The 23,652-nt window shown below is 37.5% G+C and overlaps 1 protein-coding gene across 1 annotated transcript in view; it reads left to right on the top strand.

Annotated features, from left to right (window-relative positions):
• The window catches only part of ARHGAP10 (Rho GTPase activating protein 10), a 345,070-nt gene that overhangs the window by 205,345 nt on the left and 116,073 nt on the right, over positions 1–23,652 (top strand). Inside the window, exons 14-15 of the mRNA XM_077139864.1 lie at positions 15,302–15,376; positions 22,295–22,382. Of these exons, the coding sequence (XP_076995979.1) occupies positions 15,302–15,376; positions 22,295–22,382 (163 nt within the window). The remainder of the gene's footprint in view (positions 1–15,301; positions 15,377–22,294; positions 22,383–23,652) is intronic.

Genomic DNA, 23,652 nt, shown 5'->3' with positions numbered 1-23,652 from the left:
ATATCCACATGCAAAAGAATGAAAGTGAATACCTACTTCACCCCAAATACAAAAAAATTAATTCAAAATGGATCAAAGACCTCAATGGAAGAAACAGAAGTATAAAATTCCTAGAAGAAAACATTGAGTCACATCTTCAGCACCTTGTTTTAGGCAACGCTTTCTTAGGGTTTACACCAGAAGTGTAAGCAAGATAAGAGAAAATGGATAAATGGCACCTAATCAAACTTAACAATTTTTGTGCATCAAAGGACATTATCAAAAAAGGAAAAATACAGCCTTTAGAATGGGGGAAAATATTAGGAAACCACATATCTGAATAGGGTCTGATACCCACAATATATGAAGAAATCCAGCAACTCAACAGCAAAAGGACTACCTAATTGAAAAAATGGGCAAGATGCTTGAACAGGCATTTCTCCAAAGAACATATACATATGGGCAATAAGTACAGTGACAAGATGCTGACATCATCAGCTCGTAGGGAAATGCAAGCCAAAACCACAGTGAGATCTCTGCCTCACATCCTTTAGAATGACTGCTGCAGAAATTAAGAATCTGAGATATTAGGAAACCTTCCAAATGTTTATCTTCCTTCTTCCTCCTCCTCTCTCCATTGCCTCCCAGACCCCATATGCAACACATAGTGTTCTCTATCACTAAGCATTTTCCATTAGTGCGATGCCTTGGTTACAATTGATGAAACAATAATATATTGTTAATTGTAGTCCACAGTTTACAGTAGGGTTCACTCTGTGTGTTGTACACTTTTATGCTTTGTTTATTTATTCTGATAACATGACTATAATATCATGTTGGCTATAATATTTGTCCCAATAAATTGTAAAGTTATTGGAAGAGTATATTCTTCTGTGTGTGTGTTCAGAATTATTACCCTCAAATAACAGAGGTAGGATTGATTGTCGTTCCTTTATGAATTTATCAGCATCTTTCTGAATCATGAATAATAATTTAAGCATACGTGGAAAGAGGCATCATATTTCATGTGAAAGGGTCTTGTGGTTTCAGAACTTGGAAAGTAATCATGTCGTTTTCTCCTGTAAATAGCTCTCCTCTGCTCCAAACCAACCTCAGTGTCCAAGACGTTGTTTCTTTTTGAAACTTCTGACACCTCCTAGTTTTTCAAGGGCATGCACTGTAAAACATGCAAAAGAAAGTAAGACTCTTTTGCTTAAAAACATCTTTGATTGCTATTTTTTTAAATAGTTATTACGGTTTAAAACTAAATTTGTATGCCACTTTTGTTTATGAAGCATCTCTTAAAAAAAATCTTCCATATGTGAATAATTTGAATATTCACTTTAATTTTCTAGAGGAAGGCATTAAAATGTTGGTCTAGGCAAGCTGTCAGTTATCAAATTCATTATTGTAACAAGCTGTGAATTTATGGGGTAGAAGGAGGAAATCACATAAGATATCCTTATATCTTATGACAGTCTCTGATTTGTCACATGTTTAAGTGAATTTCTCTTTGAAAAGCAACATTCTAGACTTTTGGATAATCTCATTGAAGTTGGCTTGTGGAATCCTCTCCTTCCAGAGTGCTTCTGGAATTGTATGGGGCCTCAGGATGGGTTCTGGTAGAAGATTATAATGTATGGTTTCAGTATTCATCTTTGGGAATCTGGGGAAGAGGGAAGTAGGGAGCATGTCTAAGGGTGAACTTGCAGTGTATTTTACCACGATTTCACATTAATCTTAAATTGCCAAGGACAAATTACGTGCAAATGAAGAAGATAAAGAACGGCTTTCCCTGAAAAATTTACAGTAAGTTAACTAGTTTCTCACTCTTTTTTTTAATCAGAATGGGTGTGAGGTGAGTGTGGGTGGAAACAGAGGACAGTCTTGCGTGGGAGGGAGCTGAAGAGTCTTGTGGTGTCTGCAGAAATGCAAATGCAAAACCGAAATACTAAATCCAGGCAAGTCGGGACTGAATATTCATTTTTTTCAGTTAGTTATTTTATTTGTTTTAAGAGCTCTGAATAACGATCAGCTTTCAAATGAATAGTGGAGTTAAATTAATAGAATTAAATTAAATAAATTTAATATCAATATTAAATTAATAAATCATTCCTATGAGATGGCATTTCCCTGAAACTTCCCTTTCATTTACTCCAAGTCTGTGTAGTTTGGGGTTTGTTTTTCTGTTGTCCCATTACTTTTTTTTTTCCTCCAGCCGTGGATCTTTGATGCTTTGTTCTGAGATGACTTTTCTCTTTCTGTCACCTGTGGTTTTTATCCATTTCCCTCCTTTTTAACATCTCCGCAATAGGAGAACAGGAAATTAATAGGACTTTATCAGCTCATTACAGGTGTGTTTGGGCTCAGGGGTTGGATAAGTACAAGAGAATGACAATGGCATATTTTCAAGTTGTACTAGAGAAGTTTTTAGAAAGAAAAAACCGGTGGAAACTACATTGCTGCAGAATAGACATGCTGGATTTTGTGGGTTTGTGTCATATTCTGATGTGTCGCTTACCACTCCATTGCAGTGTTCTACAGCCCTCTTAACATAGTGGTGAAATCATGACCTCGTAAGTCAGTCTTGATTGGAATCTCAGGTTTCACCAATTCATAGCTCTGCCACTGTGGCAATTTAGCAACTTAACATCTCTATGCCTGGATTTTATCATCTGTAAAGCAGGATAATGGTTGTATCTCCTTCATAGGGTTGTTGAGATTTAAGAGAATGCTTGGGACATTGGCACATATTGAGTACCCAGTAAATTTGAGTTGCTTCTTTAGAGATAAATCCCATTAACTGAAGGAAATTGTCCCTCTCCTGACTCATGACTTTGGGATCACTAAGAAACTGTGTTTAGGTTGTTTTTTTTTTTTTTTGGGGGGGGGTGGCAATTTACTTAGGGAAATATATCACCTATGTTCATGTTATCTGGTAATTTTATGTGGCTTTTCTAAAAAAGCAGTGAACATCAAAATTGACTGGGTTTCAGCTTCTGCTCCTCAGTATCTTGTCGACATTTGAGTAATCCAGTGGCCAGAGAGCAACAGAGAAAGTGGGAAGAGGCTCAGAGAGATCACCAAGGCTTTAGATTATCTCAGACTTTCCCTTGAACTACCCCCCCCACCCCCACCCCAGAAAATGGAGGGCACTGAGGGTTGCTTAGAATTGATTTAGTACCTAACGCGGCAGCTGCTCTTAGGTGGAGAGGCAGATGGCAGCAGTGAGACACCATTAGTCGTTTCCTAATGCTATGATCTCTGTAGAGAAGGGATGAAAAGGAATCTTGCAAAGAAGCAGCAGCCAGCTTTCAACTTTAGTTTGAGCATCTCTACTCTCTTTATGTAAGCAGCGTTTTGTCATCATTTAACCTTGAACTGAGTGGTGAGTTGATAAATCAGATTTACTTTTATTTACCTGCTTACCCCATCCATTCTGGTTTACCTTCATGCTTATCTATCCCCAGCCATGGGTGTGAATGGACTTTAGTCACTGCTGTTTGGGTGTCTCCCACAGGGAAGATGTTGGAGATAAAAATGATGGAGGCCTGGTTTCTATTCTTAAAGATTAGCCTCCTTCTAGTTTAAAGAACTTGAAGGCTCTGAAGTTAACCCCACTTGCAAGCAAATAAGTCAGACAACCACAGTTTCTTGAATACTGGTAGAAGACACAAGACTCATGGATCAGACATGAAGGATCATTTATTACTCTGAAGGCCAGAAAGTTGCATTTTATGTTGGTACCCTGAGCCTCAGTTCTCATAGGACAATACATAATGGATTCCATTGTAGAGAAGAAGCTTTATGCTTAAGGAACTTGAATCTTTTAGAATGGTTAGCAACCATGCCTGCTGGAACATGGTGGAACAAAGGGCTCAGTTTTAAGATGTATAAATGTGAGAGGTATATTAACCATGGAGTGCATAGACAATGGAGAATTGTTTCCCAGCATCTGGTGGGGAGAGAGGGATATGCAGAAATGACTAATATCCAGGGTGGGATATAAATGACAAAGTGCAAGCTGGGAGCAAAGTGACAGAGTGAGTGCTGAGGACGGAGAGATCTGTTCAAGCTCTCATGTCACTAAGACCCTTCAAGAGGGTTACAGCCTTTTAGGTGTAGCATAGAATATGGTGGCTTGGAGCTATGTGCCCCAGTAACACATCTTCTTAAACTTAATCCATTCCCATGGGTGTGAACCCATTGTACGTTGGAACTTTTAATGAGGTTCCTTCAGTAAAGGTCTGGCCCATCTCAGTCAAAAAGAGTGTTAGTCCTGTTTTTGGCGTCCTTTCTGAGCAGAATGAAATTCAGACAGGAGAGAAAGCCAAGGCAAGCAAGAAGTTGAAGGTCAGTGGAACTTGGATGAGAAGGAAAGGCCGGGAGAGGACACCATATGCATTGCTGTGTGGTAGAGGAATCAAGGATCAACCCCAGAACAAAGGTGCTTGAGAAGAAAGCATCACCTTGATGAGGACTTGATTTGGACTTCTCCTAGCCTCAAAACTACGAGCCAGTGAATTCCCATTGTTTAGCCAACCCATTGCATGGTATTTGCTTTAGCAATGAGGAAACTAAAAGATAGAGGAAAACGTGGAAAAATATGGGTGTCAAGGGTGAGGGGAAAGGATATCCCAGACAGGGGCAAAAGCTTGATAGAAGAAGTTTGAAACTATTTGTAGATGGTAGGAAAGAGAAGTGAAGAGGGAAGATTTAAGTAATAATACTTCCTAAAGTGCTCACCTACGTTTAAGATTCAGGCTATTTTGAAGTCACACCTACCTTCTTTTCGTATCAGCTTCTTCTTGTATCTTTGAATCCATTAAGCAAATTCAAGAAAAGATTTGCTCCCTTCCCTGAGTAACTTGGTAACACTTCAAGAGATCATCTTATTAGCAAATGATGTCAATGTAGAACCTGCATCTAAATATTATTTTAAATTTAAAATCCTGATATATAGCATTTTTAAATCTCAGAATATTTTTGTATACTCTGTCTCATCCAGTCTCTGTATAACTCAGTAGATAGTTGAGCAGATATATATTATTTTTTAGGCTTCATTGTATACAAGGAGCTTGAGAACAGGTTAAGTAAACCTGCCACAAGTCCAAACTAGAAAATTGCAGTGCTGAGATTTGGATGTTGGTCTCCTGACTCCATTATAGCAATATAAATAAAGTGAGAGGAACAGTGTGAGAGTAACAACATAACTTAGCGATTATAGGGAAGCTGAATTCTTCCATAAAACTCAGAGGTGATGTTCTAGTTTGTTAGCTGCCAGAATGCAATATACCAGAATCAGAATGGCTTTTAAAAAGGGGGATTTAATAAGTTGCTAGTTTACAGTTCTAAGGCTGAGCAAATGTCCAAATAAAACAATTCTGTAGAAATGTCCAATCAAAGGCATCCAGGGAAAGATACCTTGGTTCAAGAAGGCCGATGAAGTTCAGGATTTCTCTCTCATCTGGAAAGGCACATGGCAAACACAGTCAATTTCTCTCTTGGCTGGAAGGGCACATGGAGAGCATGGCGTCAACTGCTACTATCTCTCCTGGCTTCCTGTTTCATGAAGCTCCCCGGGAGGCATTTTCCTTCTTCATCTCCAAAGGTCACTGGCTTGTGGGCTCTCTGCTTCTCGTGGCTATATGATTCTTCTCTGCTCTCTCTGAATCTCCTCCTTTCTCCAAAATGTTTCCTCTTTTGTAGAACTCCAGAAACTTATCAAGATCCACCCAAATGGGTGGAGACATGTCATCACCTAATCCGACTTAACAACCACTCTTGATTAAATCACATCTCCAGAGAGATGATCTGATTACAGTTTCAAGCATACAGTATTGAATAGGGGTTCTTCTACCTTTATGAAATAGGATTTAGATTAAAACGTGGCTTTTCTAGGGAACATACGTCCTTTCAAACCGGCACAGGTGGTGAGATGTTCCTTTTGCAAGTTACACCTTTGGAGGAAAGATGGAAGGGCACATTGAGTGAGTGGTAACTAGTTCCTCTGTTAGATCCTGGCACAGGTAGACGTCAGCCCTTAGGGGAGACTTGGGGACCCCAAGTGTTACTTATGAAAGGGAAAGCTCTCTGGTATTCTCTAGCATGTTTCAGCCCTTCTCTAGGCATACTGCCCAGGCTTGGGTGGTTGTGCAAGGAATAGCAACAAGTCTTGGTGTTGACTGGTCTGCAGTTAAAAGTTTCCTTTTTTCAACCTTGAGCTTGGAGTTGGAAATGAGGCGAGTCACACATATTGGGAATATACAGACCATTTTGACCCTAGTAGAAAAGAAGTAGCTAACTTGCCTTTTGTATTTAAGAGAATGGGACGAAGAGTCAAGCTTAGGTATGTCTGGAGAGTCTTGAAATGATCAGTACTTCCAAAAATAATTGGCTTAGAGCAGGAACTGGATATTTGCCTGGTACCTTTTCCCATGTTTCTCCCTTAATGCTGGAATGGGAGCGTAATGGAAGTAGGTGTGACAGCCAGCCTCTGTAGGCAAAACCACACTCGTGAGCCAGGCGGTCAGTTTTCTGCATTCAATCTCTTGTGTATTTGGGTGTGTGCTCATAAGGCCATTCCTAAAAGTGCCTACTGGGGTGGGGTAAGGGGTGAGGGAGGCTTTTCGTTTCATCGTAATATTAGAAGTTAATTTATACAAAAAGAATATGCGGGGTGGTGTGATGGTAGCTCAGTGGCCGAGTTCTTGCCTGCCATGCTGGGGAATTCCTGTGGTGCCTGCCCATGTGGGGAAAAAAAAATGAATATGCAAAGAGCAACAAGACAGTAAAAGGTGAGACCTGGTAGGTAGGGAAATGCAGATAAGTTACCTACAGACAATAACTGCTGGTAATGTTGTCCTCCCTCCTGTCCAAATATTATTTATCGTACTGGGGGAGAGATTGGAAATGTTATTGGTGAGCAGGTAATATATAGTTTCCATGAGTCATTTATATTAAATCAACCTTTGACTCTCTTCTCATCATGTGCTTTAATTTGTGAAAGTGGACTGTAGAATAAACATGGTGGCTGGAGTGACTTTTATATGTATAGTGTCTGGCTATTTTGAAATTAATTTTGAGTTTTCCATTATTTTAAAGCTTTTAATGAGAGCTTGATATGTGTAAGGCTCATGCACATGCTTTACCAACATGATCTTGAATTTTCAAAATAATCCCATTCCATCAACTCCAGTTTTCAGATGAAAAAGCTAAGGTACAGAGAAATTAAGTTGCCAGGTCACACAGCTAGGAGGTGGTAGAGTTGCAGGATTGTAGTAATCTTAACTTGTAATAATTTATATTTTACAACTTCAATACCTTTGTGTTCCAAGGATATGCCTGCCTTTTATTTTATTTTTTGAGTGGGGATTCAAGGTCCCGGAAGGTTAAATGAGATTCAATATCATTTTAAACTTTTCATCTTTGTGTAACTACAGTTTATCATTTATCTTAACTGTCCTAATACTTAATTTTTTCTCTCCCTGTTCTCTGCATTATTTAATGCATCATAGGTATAAACATAATTCATTCTTCTTCCGAAGTTTTAGAATTATGTAAATATAATACCTAAAATTTATGATGATGAATGTTAGCTCCCTTTGATGAAACAGAGCAAATCGCTCTTGATTTTTTCTACTTATGTTTAACACCAATTTAATCTAAACATGCATTTTGACAGAACCTTAAAATGTTATGAATTGTTCAATATCTTGGAATGCTATCTTTGTGTATGAACTTGTTTAATTTTATGCTGTTCAGCACAATGGATGGGAAATGTTTACTATACTTATACACAGACATTTAAACATAGTTTTTATTGAGGATTAATTATAAATATATGTAAGGAGCATATTATCAAATTTTTGTGATATGCCTTTGTGATTCATGAGACTCCTCATTGCTTTGCTTTTTTAATTGCTTTTTTTGGAGTCATCTTTATAGCATGTCATTCTAGCCATGTTGCTAGGCATTTCCTTAGAAGTTTTTCTAATCATTTACCTATAGCGCTTTTCCACTTTTATTTTCAAGAAGCTTTCAAGGGATTAGATTAGCTAATATTAATAATTAGAAAAATATTCCCCGTAGAGTAATTTGTCTTTGCAGTGTGGGTAGTGTATGTAAACCTTAATTTATACTTGTGTGCACATGTGTGTATGTGTGCTTCATAAGTAGTGAGATGTTGCAGACCTTTTTTTTTAATATGCTTTTAAGGTGGGGGTCACATTTCATTCTTTTTCCATGTGACTGTTGTGTTATTGCAGCACTATTATTGAAATATGGGGGGGGGGTTGTGGGGTGGTGGTGCACAGGCCAGGAATCGAACCCACGTCTCCCATGTGGCAGGCCAGAATTGTACCACTGAGCTACCCTTGCACTGCAAAATGTTGCAGATTTTTTATGCAAATTTTGTGCTTGGGAACATGATCAGTGATGACCTTTCACCCCTATTGTCAGCACCTATAAGTATAAATAAATGATTCAGTCAGTCCATAAATATTGATTAAATACCTAATTTATGTGCCAAGCACTCTGCTAGTTACAAGATGAAAAATGAATGTATGTTAATATGTAGTCATGGATTTTGATTATTTCTGTAGAATCAGACAGCTGTAAAATGCAAAATCCTTTTGAAATAATTTTGCACATATTGGCATCAAAAATGTTTTTTTTACTTCGTGTTGGTTCTAGTTTGCTAGCTGCCGGAATGCAACACACCAGAGATGGATTGACTTTTAATAACAGGGGATTTATTTTGTTAGTTCTTCAGAGGAAAGGCAGCTAACTCTCCACTGAGGTTCGTTCTTACACGGGAACACACAGGGTGATCTCTGCTGGCCTTCTCTCCCAGCTTCTGAGTTCCAGCAACTTTCTCCAGGGTGACTTCTTTCTGCTGGGCTGAGCTGCCAGTGCTGAGATGAGGTATGCTGAGCTGCTTGGGCTGTGCTACGTTGCGCTCTCTCATTTAAGCACCAGCCAATTAAGTCAAACGTCATTCATTGCAGCAGGCACGCCACCTAGCTGACTGCAGATGTAATGAGCAATGGATGATGTTCACGTACCATTGGCTCATGTCCACAGCAACAGAACTAGGTGCCTTCACCCGGCCAAGTTGACATCTGAATCTAACTACCACAGTGTTCTTCTTCTTTAGTTACCTGTTCTTTCTCTTATTTTCTTTCCATATTCCCTTTACTATTTCACCCAATGGCCAGTTTATCAATCATTAATTCAGTTCACTGATTTTTTAATTCGTTTGTTAAATATACACTTGTACATGCTGAGGACTGGGAAGTATAAAGAATGCGGCATTATCAGGTGTAAAACCTGCTACTGAAGCATTGAGATAAAGTCTTTACGGGCTAGTTTGTCCCAAATTCTCTTTCCCATCTTCTTTTTAATTTCTTTTACTCTATATCTTTTCACTTTATTCTAGCTCAGAACTTAAAATAAGTATTCAGCCATGCTTAGGAAATTAACAGGATATTGAATGATATATAATTTCTAGCCCATCTTTTCTCATTTATTCGCAATCTCTCCTTCCTTTCATTTTGTGTTCTACCTTTTGCACTTTACCTTTGCTGTATTTTTTATAAAATTACCTTTCCGTTCTGCTTCCTTTATTCCAAATGCTGTTTTATGTTTTCCTCTATTCACCACATGTACTTGCCAAGATGAAAAGCTGTTTTCTGTTTTCCGCTTACTCATGTTTACTTGTCAGTTGGCAGCCACTCCAGACTTTCATTCTTTTTTTTTTTTTTTGCATGAGCAGGCACCAGGAATCGAACCTGGGTCTCTGGCATGGCAGGCGAGAACTCTGCCTGCTGAGCCACCATGGCCCGCCCTTTCATTCTTTTATTTATCTGAATTTATTGATCAGTATAAGCTTTTCCCCTTTTATGTCTAATTCTTTTATTGTCCCAGGGCATCTTAATATCTCCTCTGCTTTCCCTGCCACCTACAGGGGCCTCTGATTGCTCTCTGATGTTCAGAGGTTCTGTGTGGTTGTCTGGAGTTGATGGGCTCTGGTTCCTATGACATTATTTGGGTTCTGAGAGGGAAACAGCCAGACAGAGATGATGAATTTTCACTCTCCCCCACTTCTTGAACCTCACTCCGGCGAAGGTATGGGTCATCTCTGTGACAGCCTGTAGGAGATGGGAAGAGATGGGATGGGAAATAAGGCACATTGGATTTCACCTTCCTTTACTTAGAGGTAGCTGTCATCAGTGGCTCATAATTGTAATGGAGAACACTTGCCCCTTTCTTTTTTTTTAAAAATTTATTAATTAAAAAAATAAACAAAGTAACAACATACATAATCAGTAATTCACAATATCATCAGTTGCATATTCATCCTTTCTTAGAACGTTTGCATTAATTCAGAAAAAGAAATAAAAAGACAATAGAAAAAGAAACAAAATGAACACAGGAAAGAAAAAAAAAGATTATGCCTACCATACCCCTTACCCCTTGCTTTCATTGATCACTAGCATTTAAACTAAATTTATTTTAGCATTTGTTTCCCCTATTATTTATTTTTATTCCATATGTTCTACTCCTTTGTTAACAAGGTAGATAAAAGGAGCATCAGACACAAGGTTTTCACAATCACACAGTCACATTGTGACAGCTGTATCATTATTCAGTCATCCTCAAGAAACATGGCTACTGGAACACAGCTCTACATTTTCAGGCAGTTCCCTCCAGCCTCTCCATTACATCTTGAATAACAAAATGATATCTACTTGATGCGTAAGAATAACCTCCAGGATAACCTCTGGACTCTGTTTGGAATCTCTCAACCATTGACACTTAGTCTCATTTCCCTCTTCCCCCTTTTGGTCAAGAAGGTTTTCTCAATCCCTCCATGCTAGGTCTCAGCTCATTCTAGGGTTTTTCTCAATCCCTTGATGCTGAGTCTCCATTCATTCCAAGATCTCTGTCCCATGTTGCCAGGAGGGTCCGGGTGGTGAGACTGCTCGTTGTGTTGGCTGGAGAGAGGTTGCCCCTTTCTTTACTACTGATGAGAGCCAATCTTGTTTGCTAAAAGGGAAAAAAAAATCTTTGAGCCTTTTAATCTCTCTGATCAGATTGCGAAGTTCTTGCAAAATTTTGTTAATAGTTAGAATCCAGGGTGACAATGATAACTGTGTTGGCTTTGATAGCCTTAAAAAGTTATAATCATTTGGATATTTTAACTTTTTAGGTTTTTAGTTTATAATTGCTGTGTCCGTTTTGGCCCAAGCCCTATTTGTATCTGTAGTTCTAAATTGATTTCCGGTCACGTCAACTTTACCCATCCCTATTGTGTGCTGAGTTGTTTTATGCAAGGCGCCATGAAGTGTGTTTAAGAAAACAAACAAAAAACCAAGGTTGGCCTAGTCAGGTGGCATCACTGTCTGTTTGGAGAGAGAAGGTAGGACACAGGTTCACGGTTCTTTTACTGGAAATTCTGAGGCTGGGTGTGGTTTGGAATATAGATTTTTTTTTCAACTTAAGTTTATATGGAACATAAATGGTTTTATATAACAGCTCTAGATAGGGTTGGCGTGGAAGTTACTTTTATCATGGTGAAATATGAATATAAGTGGGAAAGATAAGACTTAAATAACTTGATGTCACTTCAAGTATTCAGACATTTAATTTGGGGAACTGTGGATAAGAGGTGGTAGGTTTGTTTTAAAATGTAATCAAGTGTTAAATTACAAGGAATTAATTACGGGTTATGTTCATAACAAGGGAATATCACTGTGGGCTGTTGTCAGAGGAAGTGTGATTTTACTGGTTTTGAAGTTGATCTTGTTCACTGCTGAATGTCAGGCAACTAGAAGAGGGCCTGGCACTTATTTGATGAGCATATATTTGAAGAATGAGTAACTTTGTGAAGAGAAAGGAAAGAGCGTTCCCATCAGGGGAAATTGAAGCCTGAATTTGTGCACAGAGGGGAGAGTATACTTACTTGTGGGTAAAAGTCATTGTTTTGCTCTGATTAAATAAGGGAGTATTTAGGAAGTTCCTTACAAATAAATGTGAGTGGCTAAGGTGGCTCCTGTTGGATGGCCTTAAGTAATTTGTTCAGTCTGAGGAATTCGCACTTGATCTGTTGGCTTATTCTCTGAGTAAGGGTAGAGGGACCCTAGATAAGAAAGGGGTTTGAAAAATAAAAAGGTAGAAAAATGACGATGGTGTCTAGAGTGGATTAAAAGTATATGCGCTTCTCTGCAGGGATGCCTTCATAGATGTGCGTGCATAAAATTTAGGATTTTGCTAAAGAGACAGAGGTAGTCTGCAGTTTGAAGAAACAGTGGCCGTCTCCTGTTGATTTGGAAGGTGTCAGGGAAGGAGAGAAGTCAGAGTTAATTTCAGAGTTCTAATACTTTGTGATTAGAAGGAGTTATCCCCTTGGCTGAAAGAAATGTGGAAGGGAAGTTGGAGAGGATTTTATTGCCTCATTGATACGACGTCAGGGTTGCTTTATATTCTTCAAACATATTTATTTGATATCTCGTGTACAAACATGCATGTGCTCATAGATACACAGTATGTTTGAATTCCTATTTTATTAGTGCAAGAACATTGTTCTTTATTAAAACAATGTAACAAGAAACAGAAAAATCCATAAGACTTGAGTGTATGGATTTTATGTGCTCTTTCCAAACCGCTTTTGTAAGAGGTTTATTTAAATCACTTTAAAAAAAAAGTATAAACTGTATTTGAGTAGCATTAATTCCCCCCTCTACCTTTCATTATGCATTAGCAATTAAGTCTGCTTTTCTCAGGATGATGAATTTGAACTTGATCAATTATCTGATCGTAATTACCACACAGAGTGATTATTATTGCCTAAGTAACGTTCTTATTTCATGTCTCCACATATTTGGGGCACTTTTCAAAGAGGCACATTTGTTTGACTGCGGAATAGGACTTGTGTCTTTTGGCTTCTGGCACTGAGGTCAAACTATTGTAGACTTCTTAAATAGAGTTGTATTGAAAACAATTATCTGGTATTTAAAACTACCTGACGTGCCCTTCTGGCCTCTGGGAGAGGGAAGAAATGAGGCCCTGTCTTGTCTCCTTTAGCAGAATCAAATTCTTGATAATTTCCTTTTCTTTTTCCCAATTCCGAAAGGCAGACCTACACTTTTCTCCTCTCTTGTAATCAGTTAGGGTTCTCCGTCCGGAAGCTGCGTCTCTGCCACATCATTGATTCTTGAGCATTCTGAATAGACTCGTATAAGCTCTGCTAGTCTTCATTTTCAGGCTCTTTGAGCTCTACTGAGATAATTGAGAGAGAAGGACAAATGGACCATTCAAGAAACTTAAAAAAAAAAATCAAGTGAGGAAAAAATAAAAGGCAAAAAAGGAGAAAATAAGGAGAAATAAATACTCATTTGGGGAAGCAGTCATAAAAGCCTTTGAGTGTGTAGTCCCTTAGAATTGACAGAACACAGGTTAGTATCTTCTCTTTTCTCTCCTGCCTTGCCAAAGGGAATAGGGCGCTGTCCTTAATGTCAGGCACAGCGTACAGATTCAGAGGTTTTGTGCCTTGCCGGAGGTCTCAGAGCTGATGAGAGACTGAGCTGTGTCTTGAATCCAATTCTTTAGACTCTGGCCAGTATTCTTTTCAACAGCTGAGGCTGGGAGGCGAAGAGAAAGTAAACTCCCTTGGGCCAATTCCCTGTCCTCTTTGTTCTCATTGGTGCTTTGTTTGGAAACTGTGGGGAGGAAAAGGAAAGCTATCATCTCCTTGTTAGCTAGTTGTGTTCTTGTTAGCTTTAACATTCTTTGTGCAGAAAATAAGCACACAGCTAGAAGGTGGCAGCTCTTCAAAGCATAAAGAGAAGTCATATATTGGGAAGTCATTTTATTATGAAAATTTTCATACAGTAAAAAAAGATAATAGATGGTGGTACAGTGAACTCTCATTCTCATCACTTGGATTCAACAGTTGTCAAGCTCTTGCTTTAATTGATTCATTTGTCTTTTCCTATTCAAGGAAGTCTAAGGTTACTTTTACCCCTATCTCATCAGTGTGTGTATTAGTCACGGGTTTCTAGGGAAACAGAACTGACAAGAAGTAACATTTATAGGCATATGTATATATAAAATGTAAATATTATGAGATTTTAAAAATAGGAATAGACTCACAGCTGTGGGGATGGGCAAGTCCCGATTCCATAGGGCAAACTGGGAACTCCAGTGAAGGTTTTCCGTGAATTCCCCAGGAGAAGCTGGCTGGCTGAAATGGAGATGGAAATTCTCCCTCTGACTGCTGCAATCACCACTTCGCTTTCCAAAGCCTTCACAACTTCTCTCGCTGTGGAAGATGATCTGCCCAGTGTGTTCTAGATGTTACCGGCCAGAGATGCCATCAACTTCCTGATGGTTTACATTCACAAAATGTCCTTAGAGGAACAGTGAGGCCAGTGCTTGCTTGATCAAATAACTGGACACCATAGCCTAGCCAAGTTGACATGTGAGCTTAACGATCACAGTATGCAACTTTAGAAGATGTGGACATTTTCTAACATAACCTTTATACCGCACTCACAGTTTCCTGAGGGGCCTCAAATTGATGTCTTCCTTTTGGCTTGTTCAAATCAGAATCCAAACAAGGCCACTTAGTCAATATCTTAAGTTCTATTTGACAGTAAATCTCCCCAGTTTGCCTTTATTTCTTGTCTGTTGTGCTCAAGACACTTCGTTTTCATGTCTGTGCAGAGAGAAGTTTTGTTCCATTTTGATTTAGTTTATAATGATACTCATTTGAAATTTCAGCGCTCTTCCTTGGATAGGGTTTGTAACAACTCTTTAAAAATAAAGTATGTTCTTAGTTTTGAATGAATTTCCATTGTCTTCGGTAATCGTCCAAATAATGATTTCTTTGTACTGTCTGTTCTAATCACCATTATTTATTTTTAAATAATGTATTATTTTAGAAGGGCTAAAACTTAAAATGCCAATAGCAAGTAAACGTAATAAACACAAGTTTTTATGAATCTTTACAAATTGCATTGACATACATTTCAACATATCCACAAATACTACCTAACTTACTATTTATTTCATTGACACTGAATATATTACATTTTGCTCACATGAAACATTGTTTTATGAGATTATTTTTCAACCACGTCTCGTGAATACAAAGCTGGTAAAACAACTTGGTAAACACCTGTTCTGTCAAACTTTATTTTTGTAGTCAACAGGAATGCTGCTAATGTGAGCTAGCAAAGATTTGGAATGTAACTGTTTGATGACAACTTGCAAAATATGATAGTCTTGTATTGTTGTAACATTTTGTCTCTTCCAATAGGTATAAATGACCAAGGACTGTACAGAGTTGTGGGGGTGAGTTCAAAGGTCCAGAGACTTCTGAGTATGTTGATGGGTATGCCTCTTTTCTAATTTTTCCATGCATTATTTGTTTGTGTTTATTGACTTTACAGCTTAATATTTCATAGGAATGTGCAGCATTCTTGTGAATCCAGTCTTTTTCCTCTCGCATAGATCAGTTTCCTCCTGAGCAGAGACAGTTGACTCAGAGAATGATCAGTGTTTGCATCAGTCCACATTACCCACTACCTCTTTACCTATTAGGAAATGAAAGCAAAAAGAATGCAGCTCGTGGGCGAATGTCTTCCTGGACTTGCTTCTCCTGAGAAAGTAGCAGCCAGGCCCTCAGTGATTTGCATGGCTTCCAAATTGCCTATCCACAGTCCTGACAGTACATTTGGTTGGACAAGATCGCTGGGACTCGCTCATTTTTATGGAGCTTCCAAAACTCATTTGCCAGCAAGGGTCTGATTCTCAGGGATTCATTGGTATTCACAGTGGCTTGTTTGTAGTTTGCACCAGGCTCTTCTCCAGAGCCATGCATGCTCCATCTGTGCTGATAACACAGTGTTCTTTGGCATCGCAGACCAGAGGAAGCCAGAAAGTGAATTCATTTCATTACCCCAGACATTATGTGAATGACAAAGCGCTTTTACATTACACACTGCTGTCAGTTCTGTGCCACCTGTAAGACACTCCACTTATCTCCCCTCACCCCAAAGCAGGTTGCCTTGTGAGGAGTGGTGGTACCGCCTGTGTGTCACACCAGTCTGTCATGATGACCTTGCTAAATATTAATTTATTTGATATATCACTTTATTAATCAATATTAACAGTGCCCTCAGGGGTACTGTCAATGCATTTAAACCTGTCTGCATTTTAAAGCATTGTAACAAAGACACAGTGTTACGAAACATAATCCAAGATGAATAAAATCAACTGACATTTTACAGATAGGATTGGCTGTTTGGCTGTATTTGAATTAAGGATTTAATAGGCACCAGCTTTTTTTTTTTTTTTAAGCTGTTAAGCCAGGAAAAAATTGCCTGTCATCAGTTGGAGAGCCTTATTAGAATGCATTTGCTTTCATGAGCTGTTTTCATTTTCTGCCTCTCTGGTTTAACTTGGGTGTGCAATTTTGGCAGTCAGAGATTTTCCTTTTTGCCATTAGTGGGCTCCAAATTAAATAGACTCAGGTTGCCAGTGGTTCAGTAGCAGCTGGAAGAGTTTAATGGGACTATAGCATCTGCTTTTACTTAATTTTAAAATTAGAAACACTTTTCTCATTTCCAAGATGTTGTAATAATGATTAGATCTGGAAGACTCTGTTAGTATCAGAATGGGAGATTTTGGCTGAAAAGCAGACTTTGGTGGTACACTGGTCAGAAGGAGCCTGGTATTATTTTTATCTTCTTGTTCATGTTCATGGAAAGTTCAGACAAGCATGTCTCTGTGGTCATCCAGAGATATTGAGCTGTTTCAAAACTTGTTCTTCACCTCGTAAAGTTCTGCTTCCTCTACATCTCTGAACTCACGTGGAAGTTTCTTCTGCTCATGGGAAATGTCTGAGACAGCCCTTAACTTGCAAAGTGTTTTAGAATATCCAAACAGTCAAGGACTCCTGACCTGGAAAACTCGTTTTATTTTCCATGAGCCTCAGAGTAGAGAAGTCCAGGACACAAGAGTGACATAACCTCATTCAAGTTGCTGGGATGGTTTTCAGTAATATCATCCTGCAAAGAGGGAGGTAGAGATTTGATGAGAGAGAAAAATACTGAATTATTTCCTCATTGAGTAAATCATTTAAGAGTGCTATGCAATATAAATTGTTTTAATACATGGTCAGTCACAGACTTTGGATTTTTGTTAACATTAATACAGTTCTCTTGTTTCTTTAAGATTACCAACACAAACCTAGTTCTTGACAAAATAGATTTGGTCACTATTTCCTAATCAAGTTAAGATTTCCTTAAGATATTAATATTCTTGCATCCTAATTGAGTAAGTGTTCAAACTGAAATAATTTATTTCTCTTCCAAAAACAGAAACCAAAAGGATTTAGAACCTCTAAGTGGTCATGTATACACTCTCCAGGGATAATCTTTCTCTCCAGCTTTTCCCACCTCTCTATATTGTTTTAAAGTTAAATTTATTAAAGAGAAAAAAGATTGGGTGGGTCTTTCAAAGTTTCAACCATATTTTTTCAAACCAATCAGTGCTATCTTTCTCATAAGTTAATTCTGGTGACTTTGCCTATTTTATGGTACTGGGAAGTTTTTTTTTTTTTTTTTTTTTAATAATTATTACTTCTCCAGGTCGTATGCCTGTTTCACATTTGAATTTTTACAAAGCATGTTTTGCTTGTAGTGCATTTTTCTTTATTGAAATGAAAATTAATGTAATTTAAGTATCTGAGGCAAAAGTTCAAGCCATTTTATATCTCTCGATGAGAACTGCTATTTTATCTTTTTTGCCTTTAGATCCCTTTTTTTCTTCAATGATTTTTTTTTTGTACACAAAAGTATACATTCAGAGGTCCACAGTATCATCATAAAGCTGTGTATTCATCATTACAGTCAGTTTTTGAACATTTTCATTACTCTAAAAACAATAAAAATAAGAATAAAAATAAAAAAGTAAAAACACCCAAAACATCCCATATCCCTCCCATTGTTTATTTATTTATTTTTGTCTTTTTTTCCCCCCTTGCTCATCTATCTCTACGCTGGATAAAGGGAGTAAGAATCAGTCACAAGGTTTTCACACTCACACATTCACACTTTAAAAGCTCTATAGTTATTCAGTCATCTTCAAGAATCAAGGCTATTGGATTACAATTCAACAGTTTCAGGTATTTCCTTCTAGCTACTCCAATACACCAAAAACTGAAAAAATATATATATATAAATATATAATAAATATATATGTACTGTGCCAGGGAGATTTACACGCCTAGAAGTCATGCCCCACGTAGCAGGGAGGGTAGCATGTTCAGCTGTGGATTGGAATAGAGAGAGGCCACATTTGAGCAACAAAAGAGGTTCTCTGGGGGTGACTTTCAGGCGTAATCATAAGTAGGATTAGCTTCTCCTTTGCAGGAGTAAGTTTCATAAGGGCAAGCCCCAAGATTGAGGGCCTGTCTCATTAAATTGGCAGTCCCCAATGCTTGCAAGAATATCAGGTCTTCCCCAGTGGGGAGGTATAATATTTCCATCTTTCCCTCTCATCCTTCAAGGGGATTTTTCAGATATGTTTTAAATCTTCTGCCCAGATTACTCTGGAATGTTTCAGGGCATCACACCAACCTGTACAAACCCACAGGATCTTATTCCCTATTCATGCTCAGTGTAATTATGGTGTTCAAATAAGCTGTCCATACAAGTTAAATTAGATTGCTACTGAAAATATAAATTTTGCCCCAAATAACTATCCCTTCCTTTGGTCTCATACAGGACTTTAAGTTTCCAAACACAGTCAGTATATCCTTTACCCTAGTCTGATTTACCTTAGTTCTATCCAGATCAGCTTTATTCATATCTCTAATTTAAGTATGACCTCTTTTCCAGCTTTTTTAATGGTTGCTGTGTGAGGTACTGCTGATTTTCAGTCGCAGAATTCTAGCTCTGAATCTCAGGTGTCATACAGATACCCAAAGTTCCATGGAATGGCCTAACGTTATATGAATTAGCTCAGCTTCTCAGAATTTACAACCCTAGAGGAGATGTGACTGCTGAAATGGCTTACAATCTAGGAATCTTTCAAATAGGCTTCCACCTGATAACCTATGCTTTTGAATTCAGTTCTCAGAGTTTGCACATTATAATTAGCTCATTTTAGTGAGGCATTATAATATTTGCCTTTTCATTTCTGGCTTATTTCTCTCAACTTACTGTTCTTAGGTTTCATTCACCTAGTTGCATGCCTCAGGTCTTCAGTTCTTCTTGCAGTCACTCAGTAGTCCTTTGGATATATATGCCACTGTTCCACCTTCCAGTCTTCAGTCATTGTACCCTTAGGTTACCTCCATCCGCTGCCACCATAAACACCAGTGTACAAACGTCTCTGCTCTCAGTCCCTCCAAGTATACACCTAACCTTGGGATAACAGGATCACACGGCAACCTCACCCCTAGCCTCCTGTGGAACCACCACACTGCCCTCCAAGGGGCTATGCTCTCAGCTTCCCTACCAACAGTGGGTAGGTAACTTAGTTCTCTAATTCTTGAGAGCTAATTATTAACTTGGGTTTTTTTTTTTTTTTTTTTTTGCATGGACAGGCACTGGGAATCGAACCCAGGTCTCTGGCATGGCAGGCGAGAGCTCTGCAGCTGAGCCACCGTGGCCCGCCCTGGTTTTTTTTTTTTTAAATGCCATTTTTACATAAAATGTATTGCGTTGTTTTCATGTTGTATGTGTTCTTTAAATATTCATGTGTAAAAGTGATGATTTCTAAAGAAAGGAGGGGATGCCTAATATCTTCTATATTTTTTTCACTTATCTTTTTTTTGGTGGTTTATTTTTCTCCACATTTAAAACAGAGGAAATTGTTTCCCTCCATTCTGCTGTCCTGCACTCGCACCCCCAAATGAAATAGTAATGACTATTAACTGTAGAAAGTTTTCTAAGTATAGAAGTCATTTATACTCCTTCTGCCTTCTTCCCCATGGCATTGGGTGTTGTTTGCTTTCTCAGTCACCTTTGGCTCTGGGAGCTGGAGGCAGCCTCTGCTCCATTTCCAGCAGCTCCCAGGCCTTCTTTCCCTGGAAGAAAACTTCTTAAGCTCTTGAAAGAAAATGCCCCAAGTGAGCGATTGCCTTTCTTTCGTTTACACTTTGTTATCCTTTCCTCCCCCCATACCAGAGGGCACTCACAGCCTGGTAAAGCAGTTTTTTAATAGAAACTCAGAGCAGTTAGGAGAAGTAGAGGGAAATGTCAGAACAGGTGATTTTGAGTGAGTCACATTTTTTTTAGTAGATGAAGTGAGAATGTAAAAGATGAATTGCAATAGCTATGGAAGATTAGAACTTACATGAGTTAGAATTGTCGTTTATTCTTCCTTCTTGATTACTTTAGAATGACAGTATTAGAATAGGGAGGGGAAATTGTGAGAAAATGTGGTAGACGCTTGTGTGGGCTGGTGAGTTCAGTGGTTATTTCTAAATCTAGTTTGCAAAAAGAATTGGATGGCTATTTATTGACATAGAACTATAGAAAACAAGAAATAAAAAAAAATTTAGAGGAGTTTTACTTTAAAAATATTACCCCCTTCACTTTTTTGTGAAGATTGAGGAGAGAGGAAGTAAACTAACCTAGCTGCCACAAATTCTGATTTTGGATTATAAAGCATATTTACAGAATCCATCCAGTTACTATGCTTCCTCAAGTACTTAAAAATGAGGCCCTGCCAATATGCAGTGGGGTGCTAACAACTGCATAATGTAGCACTTTGCAATTAGGTTGGGTTGAAAAGTTCCATTTTCAAAAAAGGACCATAGGTTTTAAGTATGAAACACTTACCCATATCAAGAAACCTAACTATTTGTAGCTATCCTTATTGGTTGAGATTTTTAAACTGACCCATGAGGTGTTGTGGCTTTGTAAGAAAGGAAGGAAAATTTCTACCTTATTTATGTTAAAACATATATTTAGAGTGAACAATCCGAATGCATTTCCAAGTTTGAATCCCAAATAATTGAACAGATTTTCCCTAGCCCCAGTGTATCCACTGATTGTAAAGGACTGCTAGGGATGATTGAGTTATTTGAAAACAGTGAAAATTTAATAGGGGATTAGTAGCGTAGACATTGTGTAGTTATTAGGTTCTGATGTGACAGCTGCTTTTTATTCCATGAAATCAGAAGGATGGCTTATTTTTCCATAAAAAGAATATGGCTCTCAAAATACAGAATGATAATTTGGTAGAAAGCCAAAGATAAAAGGTTTCCTTTAGAAACTTCTTAGATTTTAAAATGGTGATTTGATGGTAGCAAGTTGATTGAAAATGTTATCTGACTTGTATGTTAAAATGAGATTTGAATAATTGATTTAATGAGAGAGAAAATATTCCGTTATAGGAGTAATTGGTTGGCAGTGCCTTTAGAACAGAATTATTTAATCCTAGTTATAAAGGATTACACCTTTAATCAGGGTGTTTAATTTGATTTTTTTGAATGTATCTGTGGCTTGTCTGACAAACTCAGTAACAGATGAGTTCTGAAGTGTAGGAACTGATCAAAACGTAATCAGTGTCAATTGCCATTGTTGTAGTTTATTGCATATTGCTGTCACTCGCTGTAATCAAGAAATGTTGAATGCTTTAAAAAGTCTGCAGACCTTTGAGTAGCTGACTTCATATGTATGATGTTATAGCTGAAAAATAACCATCACTTCCTGACTTTTCAAAGAGTTTGGGAATAGCAGTGAGTTGTCATCCATCCTTCCTCACATCCTAGCCTAAAACTTTGTGTCATGCACCACGTAATGTGGAGGTCCCATTTTGACAGGCCTTTTTTTCTTTAGTGCTTTAAAAAAGAAATACAAAAAAAGGTGTTTCCTTCTCTGTGTAGACATATATACTGTAAGGGAAACAAAACAAACCAACCAAGGAAGAAATAAAGTTTCTTCCATGAATCTCTCAGTTTCTCCTTTGCATGATATGAATATAGAAAACAAGTGTAGCTTATAATGATTGGTTGATATCAATCATCATAACTCATTTATTGTCCCCTCCCTTTGGGTAGGTACCACCACTGAAAGCTGAGGCTTTTTTAGTGGTTGTGATAATAACTGCTACACTAATAATTTGTTTATGAAAATCTGTATATTTTCCTGACATGATTTCATACTCTCAGTTGTTTCATGAGAGCATTTCTATCTTCTCCATTTTGCAGATGAAGACCTGAAGCTTTGTCAAGAGGCCCTTTGAATGTTCAGGGTTTTAACTAGTTATTTTTTCATTCTTGCTTTCTCACTAGATGTAAAAACATGCAATGAGGTGGACCTGGAAAATTCCATAGATTGGGAAGTGAAGACAATCACGAGTGCTCTGAAACAGTATTTGAGGTAAGCCTTCTCTCAGTAACATAAGGAAAGTGTAGTCGGTTTAGATATCAAACAAAATATAGATGCTAATTCTGTGCGTAAATATAATCAATTAAAAAGGAGAAAATTTATGAGGCATCTAATAGTGGACCTGAAAATAATGTAAGTATTGGGTGACCATTAAGTGTTAGGTAAATTGCTGCAGAATTTAAATGACTTCAATAGACTGGGGTTTTGGAATCAATGTCTATTTTAGATGCTATTTTTAGGAATTAAGCACTCTGAAACAGTGAGAAAGAAGAATACTTATTGAATTCCGCAAGTCTTTTATTTATGTTTTAGGCTGAAATATTTCATTTTAATTTAGAACACTTGACATTAAGCATATATGATGATGACACATCAATTACAATGTTAATTAAAAATTTACTTGAGCTTTTAAGATATGCTTGCTTTGCATTTGTCATAGAGTCATCACTCTTTCTAAAAAAAAAATTAATGTAAAAAGAATCAATGATAAAAAATTTGGGATTAGTTAAAAAAACAACCATGTAGAGAATAAAAAAAGTAAGTAAAATAATAAAAAATGAAAAACCTTGACTATAAATCCCATCCTGTGGTTTTTGGGGACTTTGATTTTTGTATGGCAGACAAATGACAGTGGTACCCCAGGATCAGTTCTTTATAACCAGCACATGTGATTCTTTTTTAGGTAGATGTAATTTGAATACCAATGAGTACATTAGAATTGACTTGTATTTCATATTTGAAAAATTTTTAATTTCAAATATGTAAAACTGAAGAGACTAGTTTAAGGAATCCTCTTGGCCTGTATCATGGTTCTTCAATTCTTAATATTCAACCATTCTTATTTCATCTGTCTTCCGACCTACCACTATTTTGGGGGTAATATTTTAAAGATTTTCTAAAACATCATATTGTTACACTCATGAATGCATGAATATTATATAGCCAAAAGCATAAGGACTCTTTATAAAAGTCAACTGATGCAATTATTGTACCCAACAAAATTGAGAGTAATTATTTAATAATCATATATGCCCGGTATACATTTAGTTTTCACTGATTTTTCTTAAAGATGTCTTTCTGATATTTTGGTTGGTTGAATCAGGATTTAAATATTTCACTCAGTGCCATTCCAGCATTAACTTATTGATAAACCTACGTTAATTTTTTAAAATAAAATTTTCTGTATTTTGGATAAAACTAAAATGGTGTCCTTTTTTTTTTTTTAATTTTTATTGATATATATTGTATATTCGCATGTCAT

The sequence above is a fragment of the Tamandua tetradactyla genome, chromosome 22 (assembly GCF_023851605.1).
Source record: "Tamandua tetradactyla isolate mTamTet1 chromosome 22, mTamTet1.pri, whole genome shotgun sequence".
Classification (NCBI taxonomy): Eukaryota; Metazoa; Chordata; class Mammalia; order Pilosa; family Myrmecophagidae; genus Tamandua; species Tamandua tetradactyla.
The sequence above is the reverse complement of the archived record's forward strand: the minus strand, read 5'-3'. Positions and strand labels throughout refer to the sequence as shown.